The sequence below is a fragment of the Paramisgurnus dabryanus genome, chromosome 21 (assembly GCF_030506205.2).
Source record: "Paramisgurnus dabryanus chromosome 21, PD_genome_1.1, whole genome shotgun sequence".
NCBI classification, from domain to species: Eukaryota; Metazoa; Chordata; class Actinopteri; order Cypriniformes; family Cobitidae; genus Paramisgurnus; species Paramisgurnus dabryanus.
The window spans coordinates 18,384,849-18,395,846 of NC_133357.1; the positions used below are offsets into that span (position 1 = coordinate 18,384,849).

Sequence of the window (10,998 nt, forward strand, 5' to 3'; positions counted from 1 at the left end):
ACAAAAGAATACTATGGAAGTCACTGGTGCTCAAAAACTGATTGGTTACAAACATTGCTTAAATTAAAACATCTTCGTTTGTGTTCATCAGAACAAAGAAATGTATATGTTTGAAATGATAACAGGATTTTTATTTTTGGGTGAACTATTGCTTTAATGCAACCAGGCTTTTTACAGTGTGTTTTTTACATTAATTTAAATAATCAGCCAAGATTGTGAGAAACTGTAAAATAAACAATAATAATACCAAACTTAACAAAAATACATTAAAAAAACTTTTATTACACGGCTCCTTGAAATGCTTGATTCTGATTGGCGGGTCGCGACATTTGCAGAGTTGATATTCCGCGATAACAACCGCCACTAATAAGACACAGTAACACGGATGCTGCGAATCATTTTGACAGGTACAGTTTAATACTACACAAAATGTATATATAAATATGTCTTTTAATAACATATATTTACAAATGATTAAACCAAATAGTGTGTTCGTCTTGTCTCATTTTAAAACCGGAAGTAAAAGGGTTTTCCTCACGGAAGGTCTGCATTGGTTAAAAATGAGCACATAAAATATTTCAAATCAATATTTAATGTCCTTACCGTACTTATGAGGTAAATAGCCGTGTAATAAGCGGGATATTGTACAGGCAGCAAGTTGTTATTGCGAAATAAACCCCTTCAGTGTGAATTTCACACTGTTACACTGCAAAAAATGACTTTCTTACTTAGTATTTTTGTCTTGTTTTCAGTAGAAATATCTAAAAATTCTTAAATCAAGGTGTATTTTCTTGATGAGCAAAAAGACCTAAGAAAATAATACTAGTTTTTTGACAAAAAATATACAATTTAAGTGAATTTGTGCTTAAAACAAGCAAAAATATCTGCCAATGGGGTGAGAAAATTTTACTTGCATTAAGTGTTTAAGAAAAAAGAAATCTTATTTCACAATTTTTTTTCTCACCCCATTGGCAGATAATTTAGCTTGTTTTAAGGACAATTTCACTTAAATTGTTTATTATTTGTCTTTTACTAAGGCCATTTTGCTCATTAAGAAAAAGCATCTTAATTTAAGAATTTTTAGATATTTCTGCTGAAAACAAGACAAAAATACTAAGTAAGAAAGTCATTTTTTGCAGTGTAGGGCTTATTTCTGCAATAACAACTGGCTGCCTATACATTATCACTTACATAACGTATTGCACCACAATGAATGTTTTAGGTTTTTACAGCAACAAAAAGGGAATGTTTACAGTTCAGCATATAGGCTACTCCAGCAAATATCTTCATTAAGAGTCACATTTTGGTTATGTTACAGGAATTTTCTGTTCACATTTCTCTGGAGGGAATGCTGATGGGTCTTCCACCATACTGGCTTTTTTAGACGTTCCTATATGGTGAAGAAATTAAAACAGGTTAGGGCAGCAGGGCATTTATTTAACTTTGCATTATTGCATTTGGTAGATGCTTTCATCCAAAGCGACTTACAGTGTATTACACACAAGGTAGCCTTCATATTTTGTCAGTGTATTTTAATGCAGTATGTTGTGCTACCTACTGAGCTACACCACAAAACTTGAGAATTATTGTGCAATGTAATATTTTTACCTGTGAGTTTTTTGTGAAAGTGGTTGCACACGATTAACATCAGGAAGACGAGTAAAGCGACGGAACTGAGGAGCAAGCCACACACCAAGAAACTGAAACTGCCTTTAGCCTGAATTAGCTGGAAGACATTTACTCACAGTCAGTGGCTTTCTTTTTTAGAAATATTTTTTTATTTTGATTTTTAAATATGACTGCAAGCACTTACTGATCCAACCAACACCTGCATAGACATCTCACCCATTTGAGCAGTGGCCACTAGGACTGCTGTTGCACATCCTGAAAAAAGTTTTTGTGTTAGTACATGCATGTGCTTGTTTGCTGGGTGGCCTCAAATAGCAGTAAAGCCAGATATTTATTAGCAGATTTTGCAACAAACAGACAATTAACTTGACGAAGGCAATGTGTTTTGTTGTATGTGTGTTGCATAATCCAATGTTTTCAGAAATATAGGTACAAAAGCTGTCACTGTGTTGCAAAAGTACTCCTTTGCAGTGGTGGCCAGTTTATTAATTACCCACAATTGGTTTTGTCCAGTATTTACTCAACCATAAGTTAAAGGGACACTCCACTTTTTTTCAATATGCTAATTTTCCAGCTCCCGTACAGTTACGCCCCATTCAGACAGCCAACGACAAGCAGTAGCAGAGCGACGCAATCTCATTTCAATGGAAACCTGGCAACTTCCGGCGACATGAGCGAAAGTGACCGTTGGCGACCGTATGGGCGTGTCCAGCGACGCGAGAAAGTTAAGAAAAGTTTAACTTTATGCAAATGTCGAGCGACTTTCGGGAGCGACTACCAGTGAGAACAAAGCAGTGGAGTTCACGTCATCCTTCTCTCGTCAGTTACTGGCGTGGATGGTACTCATTTGTTTATGACAAGCAGATTTAGAAACGCCTCATTGAAAGAGACGAGCGACACACAGCGATAAAGTCGCTGGCTGTCTGAACGAGGGGTTAAACATTTTAATCGTACCATTTTGGAATCCATTCAGCTGATCTCCAGGTCTGGCGGTACCACTTTTAGCATAGCTTAGCACAGTGGTTCCCAAACTTTTTCAGCGTGTGGCCCCCCTTGTGTACGGTGCATTCCTTCGCGGCCCCCCAAAGAAAATTTGTGACAAAAAACTGTTCTAAAACTCAACATTTTAATAAAAAAACTAAATTAAATTATACAAAAAAGTAGTGCTTTTGGTTAGTAGCCTTACTTTTTTAGGTTTAATTACACAGAATTCATGTTAAATTTATGTATTTTATAAAATGTCATAAAACTGGGGCCCCCCTGGCACCATCTCGCGGCCCCCCTGGGGGCCCCGGCCCCCAGTTTGAAAACCACTGGCTTAGCACAATCCATTGAATCTAATTAGACCATTAGCATCACACTCAAAAATAACCAAAGAGTTTCAATATTTTTCCTATTTAAAACTTGGCAATTCGGGCACTACGTAATATCATTGCGCCTTTTGCAGCCATGTTATGGCAGCAAAGTCCTTGATTATTACGGCAGAATGAGAGTATAGTCCTAGCAATATCTGCCTAGAAAATTGTAACTTTTAATTTTCCGTTGGTCTTAGTACACGATGTAACTACAGAAGAGTCAAGTTTTAAATAGAAAAAATATCCAAACTATGGTTATTTTTAGCGCGATGCTAATGGTCTAATCAGATTTAATGGATTATGCTAAACTATGCTAAAAGTGGTACCGCCAGACCCGGAGATCGACTGAATGGATTCCAAAACGGTGAAAATCTAATGTTTAACTCTAGAGGAGCTGGAAAATGAGCAGTTTTTCAAAAAAAGTGGAGTGTCCCTTTAAACCAACCCAATATTTTATACAAGGTGTGTACATATACTGTATCTGTGTGTGTGTGTGCAATTTACCCTGGTAATTCAAGATGTCCTCAGTGTAAGCCAGTAAGCAGGGGAAAATACTGCTGATGAAAACCCCAAGAAAGCTTGTCCCCACAAACAGAAACACACTGTTTGTGTTGAAGATCAACAACAGCAGCAAAATTATATTCACACCAGCCTTTCCAAAAGAGAGAAAAAAGAGAACGATAACAAAACAAAACCAATTCCTAGTTATTCTTACTATTCACATCTTGGTTTGGATGACCATTTTGATTTGGTTACAATTGTGTCCATTTCTTACAGGGCCCTTTGACCCATTTTTATAAATGTTGAAAATCTGATCGTATATGTTCATTTGAATGAAGGGAAAAAATTCAAAGATATTTAAAAATATTTTCTTTAAAAACAATCCTGAAAATTTACTCACCCCCATGTCATCCAAAATGTTGATGTCTTTCTTTTTTTCAGTCAAGAAGAAATTATGTTTTTGAGGAAAACATTCCACAGGATTTTTCTCAATTTAATATACTTTATTGGACCTTAAAGAGCACCTATTTGATTGCTAAAAAAACTGTTATTTTGTGTATTTTGTATAATACAATGTGTTTGCATGGTTTATGGTTAAATGTACGGTTTAAATTTTCTAAAAACCGTACATTCCATTATTGTAGCTTTAGATTTCACTCTATTCCTGAAATGCACAGATTTGAAAAGCTCTGCGTCCCCGATCGGCCAGCTAATCTGTACGTTGTGATTGGCCTGAATACCTCTGAGCAGGAAATGTGACGCTCCTTACCCTGTTTGAAAGATTTGGTTGCTAACAGGAGTTAACTTATGGCGAGTCCAAGCGGGAGGAATTATGATAATGTCGGTCTTGTCTAAGTCAACAAGCCCAGGAAGTAAACTGTATAATATGTGTTCTTGTTGTAGTCTAAGAAAAGAGATTTACGTTGGAGACGAGTCCTTGCGTCATTGTTTACTTTGGGGTTTGTACCTTTTGCATATCATTAACATGTACTAATACATACTTACACACCAAAGGAAATGTAAAATCGTAAATCGGACAGTAGGTGCTCTTTAACAGTTTGCAGTTTCAATGCAATTTAAAATTGCAGTTTCAACGCAACTTTAAAGGACTCTAAACTATCCCAAATGAGGCATAAGCATCTTATCCAGCAAAACGATTATCATTTTTGGTTTAAAAGTGCATATTTTTTTATTTTTCTTGCAGAAAATAACAATGGTTTTGCTAGATAAGACCCTTATGTCTTGGTTGGGATCATTTAGTGTCCTTTAAAGCTGCGTTGAAACTGCAATTTTAAACTGCATTGAAACTATAAACTCTTAAGGTCCAATAAAGTCTATTAATTTGAGAAAAATCCTGGAATGTTTTCCCCAAAAAACTTAATTTCTTCTCAACTGAACAAAGAAAGACATCAACATTTTAGATGACATGGGGGTGAGTAAATTAGGAAGTAGAATATTCCTTTAATAATAACAAGATGCGCCACTGCTATTGCAATGAATAGAGACAGAGCGCAGTGTGTCATAACGCAGCGCGACACTATGAAAAGTTGCCTGTTTCCACTTTTGTGTCTTTAAATGCTCGTTTTTTTGAGGTCAACAGCTTATAAAAACGTATTTATGGGTTTTTTGGCTTGTTAGCTACTTTGTCCCACAGCATCTTTTAGGTATTATTCTGTTTAATTAAGATTAATCTGTAAATAAGTTTTTATAAGCTGTCGACCCCAAAAAACGAGCGTTTAAAGACACAAAAGTGGAAACAGGCAACTTTTCATAGTACTCCTATTAGTAAAACTGCGTCCACTAGGGGTAAACGTAGTCGGCGTTCCACTTTTTTCTCCTTAAAAGCTGGGTTTTACGGCTCGACAGCTTATAAAATCGTATTTCTGGGTTCTTTGGCTTGTTAGCTGTACATATTGTCACACAGCAGCTTTTAGGCATTATTCTGTTTTTTTGTTATAAGCCAGAAATGACAAGGAGGCAGCCTCTCGCAATACAAAGTCAATGGAGACGGTTGGATTGAAACCCCCCCCCCGGTGGGCGGGTTTTTCAAATTTGCATAACAGCGCTCTGTCTCTATGGGGGAGATTGCAATGTCTAGTCCCGCCTTCCGGTAATAAGAGCCAATCTTTAACCAGAATGACATTCTCTGGGGGAGGGACTTTGTGCATGCGCAGTATCTGAAATCCATGAATGAATTTCCATGGAGGCATTGCAAACATGGCTGCACAGTGATGTGACTTCCTTAAAAAATAAATGTAGGAGGTTCATTACCAGGTTGATGATGAGGAGGTAAACCGGTTTGAAGCGATATGTCAGTGGGATTGACACAAGCCGTCCTGCAGTGATCGCTGCCCAGAAGACACAGTTCAGATATGCTGCCATTTTAGCATGCAAAGACATGGGAACTGAAACAGCGTACGTGTAAACAAAGCCAGCGTAGATCCCCTAAAGATGAGGTTCAAAGGGCAAGCGTCAATATAACTTTAAAAATTAACAAAAATAATTAACCACATCAAGCTCACTCACCATAATGCCTTCAGTCATAAACAGGACAATCCCACCCAAGATGTGCATAACAAAAAACGTGACGGGTAACCCACGCAGATTATCATTCATACAGCAGCTGAAGAGATTTCCATGTCCTCCTAGATTTTTTATTTGGAGGATATAATCACAAAAATGTCAGAATTGAAAATGTAGGTGCTTGAAATTAATTTACAAATTTGTATTTTAATTTCTGACATAAGCTTACTCAGTCAATATTCAAGATATAAAGATTATATTTCCACAGAATGTTCATTACATTATGTAGCATGATTTTATGTAAAATACAGCAAATAAAGAATATCACATGAATGCTGGAGCGGTACACCCGTACCTTCAGATGCTGTTTCAGACTTCTCTGTGCCATCTGATGCCTTGGTCTCCATGGCTAACTCATCTTTATCCAGCAGCCGAGGAGTGTTGCTTGGACAACAGGAAAGCAGCTTCTCTTGGTAAATCAAGACGAAAACCGCAATCGGCACAGGCAACTAAGGGGAAACATGGTGATCGTATATTACAACCATCCAAACCTTCTCCATACACATGAGTGCTGTGCTTAATCTTACATTTATGAGGGCCATGATCCAGAAGGCGTACTGCACACGTGGTTTGCCATCAACTGGCACGGATTGTGCGGAATTGTCATGGATTACTGGCATTCTGACGTGGTGAGGTATCGCTGTGGCATTTTCTGTGCTGTTGTTGCTCAAACTGAACTCTGATAGGAATGGATCTGCAATAAGAGGACTCAGCAGAGCACCGAGCCCGATAAAGAAGTGCAGTGCCTGCAGTGAAAGTTTAAACACAATTCGACATGTGAGCAATAAAATATTAATCCTTTACCAGTCTAACAGGAAGGATAAAATGAAATGCATTTGAATAGTAATGTTTACCTTGTTGTATGAATATGGTCTGTTATTGAGTGAGTAACATTATTTATATTAGTGAGTTTTTGAATGAAATAAAATTGCTGGGGTTGGGTCAAAAATGGACAAAGCCAACAATGGGTTAAAGCAACCTAGAACACAACAAGTTGTGTTTGTCCTTTTTTTGACCCAACGCTGGGTTAAAATTTACCCAGCCTTTTTTTAAGAGCGTTGGTTGGATGCTTACGCTGTTATTTTACAAAAAAAAAAAGTGTACAGCTGCATTGCTTTTAAATAGATCTCTATAGTTATCAGAAGTTATAGTGGTTCTCACCTGCAGAAAGATAGCCGAGTCTTTCTGATAAATAGACACCAGCTGGATGTTGGCAATAGTATCAATGAATCCCAAAGCCAGACCTGACACTGCCATAGCAACAGCCAGCAAGAGCACATTATAGCAAAATGGTATGACAGCAAAAACCAGAGAGATGACGAAGGAGGAGAGGAAGAGGGCAGTGAGGGCACTCAACAACCTGATGATGAGAAAGAAAAGAGCTTGGTTGCATATTGCGTAAGAGTTTTTGGTATTTTATACATTTTTTAGTCAATGGATGATACCACTTGGATAACATGTATTCACAAATATGGTAGCAATACAGTATTCTTTGTTGCCATTTATGGAAGCTAAAAATGGTTATGATCTATGGCAGTTAACACCATACATTTAACCTTTCTGTGTTATTATCACTGAAGTTCCAGTATAGCTGTAGCCAAAACAGATTATCACAGATTATAGCTGTATTAATTTGCTATTTAATTGATTTAATACCGTTTTAAAGAAATTAAATTAAAGCCCTATGTACTGTACACTCTAAAAATGCTGTCATTTTCAACCCCGCGTTGGGTCAAACAGAGTTGACTCCAACCCATTGGTTTGTAATGTAACCTGTGCTGGGTTGTTTTAATCCATTGTTGAATCAAATATGAATATTTTTGGGACATTTTCGAACAAGTAGGGGCGTTGCACAAGATCTCGGGCCCTATGCATAGGCAGTCCTGATGGCCCCCCATCCCCATAATATATTCCAGACTTTACAAGGGCCCTCTCTTCCATAGGGGCCCTGGTAATCAGTACTGGTTTTACCCCAAGTCCGACGCCCCTGCGAACAAGGTTTAGATTAATCCTGGACTAGGACTAAGTTATATTAGGACATTTAAGTAATTTTTACAAACAAAATACAATGTGAAAGGTTTGGTTCCAAAACGCAATAACTTTTTCAAAAATCTAGTTTTTTGATTGTGCATTCCAATTCATATCAATGAAACTGCAATTGGTTTGTTTTTATTTAAGCCTTCATAACATAAAAAATACAGCAACCACACTTAAACACAATAAAAACATGATAACATAATAATAACAATGTTTATAATAATAATAATGTTTTGACAAAAAAAATATTATTTTAGTTATCTTGTTTTGGAACCAAACGCTTCATATGCATCTTGAGACAAAACAATGGCACTGCACTTTAAATAGTGAAAAGTTAGATCAACTTAAAAATTACTTCAATTGTTTTTTTTTTAACTTAAATGTTTCACAGAGTATTCTTCACTTAAAAATATAAGTTCAAAAAGTATTTTTTAGGGGTTACCATTTTAAGTTTTTTGATCCAACTTTTTACTAGTGTGATATATGATATATGTAAGTGCAAGATGTTTTTTTTTTTTATTAAGGCAGCTCAAACATCCATTGTAGTCTGGGAATAGGATAAGCGCTATCAAGGAAACCGCCCCAATCTCTTTTAATTTAACCCAACCACTTTGGTTTGTCCCTTTATGACACTGGGTTGAAAATAACCCAGCACTTTATGGTCAGTGTAACTTTTTGAGCACCAATTTGAATTCAGTTTCATCAGTGAACTAGTTAATATAATACAATAGCGTATTATATAACAAATTATTTTATTTTACATTACAGTAGAGTTTATAAACTGTAAAAACATTTTGACACATTTATGTTTTAAGTATTTTTTACAATGTACAATCTGATAAACGCAATAAATGTTTAGTAAAAAGTGAAAAAGTTGCTGGCATGCACTGTAAAAAAATCTGTAGAAATTACAATGTAATTGCAGCTGGGTTGCCGGTAATTTACCGTAGATTTAAATTCATGTTATTTACTGGCAAGAGTTTGTTCAAAGTTAAATAAATTTTAAATATTAACAAGTCTTTATCTTTACAGAATAAAAATTTACAATAACAGCCTCATGCAAAGAATTCTGGGAACCAGAAATCATCATCAACCTTTTTCTGGGTTTTGCTACAGATTTTGTTTCCCAGAATGTTTTGCTTGATGCTGTTTTTTTTAGTTTTACTCTGTAAAGACAAAGACTTGTAAATGTTAAATGTTCATTTAACTTTGAACAAAATGTTGCCAGTAAAAAACATACATTTAAATCTACGATAAATTACCGGCAACCCAGCTACAATTTCTACGGATTTTTTTTACAGTGTGAGGTGTGCAGTTTGTCAAGAATCAGTGTGATGGGTAAAATTAACAAGACCCTCCTTTTACTTTATTTAATCTCTGATGGAAAGACATAATGATAATAACATTTCTTTACAGTTTTTTTGACAGTAGGAAAATTTTACATTGCCATGTTCAAATCACTTTGGTGAAGGATGTTATGAACGTTTTACAACTGCACAGAAAAGAACACAATGTAAAAACCACTACTGTCTAAAACACACAATGCTGAAAAGGGATCAAGAGATTCATAAATACTCCAGGAACAGCTTTTTACACATAACCATAAATAATAGGATTGTGTATCCTGGGTATCAGAGCATGCAGCATAGAGTTAACTTCAACACCACACGTGTAGATCTTCATCTGCACAGCTCACCTGCAGATACTTACGTTCTTTTGAAAACGCCTCCAATTGAGATCCCGATGAGCAAGCAAAACTGCTGAGAGAAGAACACCCAGGTGATCTCCTGTAGACTGGAGCCGGTTTGATATTTCAGATCTAAAATTGTAGGCCCCAGGAAAGCTATGCTTAGTCCAAAACTGAAGAACACGCTCCAGTATGTCAATGTATGTTGACAGTTCCTTCTAAAAAGTGTTAATATTCGCTCCTCAATTAACATAGCTTGGTCTCCAAACGTTCCCTCTTCCTGGACTTTTTGTAGGTAATCCTGTTGGCTCTTTTAGCCAGTCGCTTGCTTAGATGATACTGTAGATCACAGAAAAAGCATTCACATCCCGCATTTATATTCCTTTACTCCTCCCATTTCATGAACCTTTGTGCAATGAATCTGAAGTTAATGCCTAAAAATGACCATCTCAACTGAGCTCTTCGAAACTGTCAATGATTTTCTGTTTAACTGTCAATGATTTTGATGCTTGATGAGAGACGTGGATCAGAATGTTATAACCTCAACATTCTTACCAAAGAACCTTAAGGACCTTTGTTTTTTCAAAGCAAAGAAACACCCTGACGAAGGCTTGTTAGCCGCAACGCGTAGGTGTATTTGTCACCTGTTTTTAAATATTAAGCCATGTGAAATAAAGGCTTTTTAACTATTTCTACACTATTCGAGTGCCTTGGATTTTTCTTATAAATTGACCTTTGTTTTTTGTGTGATTTTGAATCATCATGTGTACTACCGTATTATGGGGAATCCTGTGTCATAAAAACAGGCCAAATACATCCAAATAAAAATAATAACAAGGACTGAGTTTAAATGTTAGTCTTTTTTCAATAGTTCGCCTGCGCATTCAGATCTTAATGATTAATGGTAAAAAAACTTGGCTTACTGTCCTCGAAGGGAGCTCTACAGCTGAACTCTGAACCTTCAGAGAGAGCGAACCTGAGGCCGGGGCTCGAGCCCCAAGTTCAACCCCCCCTTGCAACAGAAATACACAGAGGAAGAAAGAGAGCAGTGAAGGAGGAGATGGGGAGGAGGAGGGATGCCGGAAAAACTGCAGCTTGAGCCGGAGGCCGGAAGGCTGCCTTATATACGCCCATAATGATGATTGAAAGACCTGAATGTTTAGGCTCCTCTCGAAACTACGTTTGGAACTACAATAAGTCAAAATC

At 36.7% G+C, this 10,998-nt stretch overlaps 1 protein-coding gene across 1 annotated transcript; it reads right to left on the bottom strand.

The window, feature by feature from the left end:
* Window positions 1–1,155: 1,155 nt before the first annotated feature.
* Window positions 1,156–10,098, bottom strand: mfsd4ab (major facilitator superfamily domain containing 4Ab). Its single transcript, XM_065286078.1, has 10 exons — window positions 9,816–10,098; window positions 7,230–7,428; window positions 6,596–6,814; window positions 6,364–6,517; window positions 6,012–6,130; window positions 5,757–5,930; window positions 3,489–3,636; window positions 1,814–1,884; window positions 1,609–1,726; window positions 1,156–1,390 (listed from the first exon to the last, which is right to left on the bottom strand). Exons 1-10 carry the CDS (start codon window positions 10,043–10,045, stop codon window positions 1,308–1,310), a joined length of 1,515 nt encoding a protein of 504 aa, XP_065142150.1. The 5' UTR covers window positions 10,046–10,098; the 3' UTR covers window positions 1,156–1,307.
* Between the last annotated feature and the right edge of the window lie 900 nt (window positions 10,099–10,998).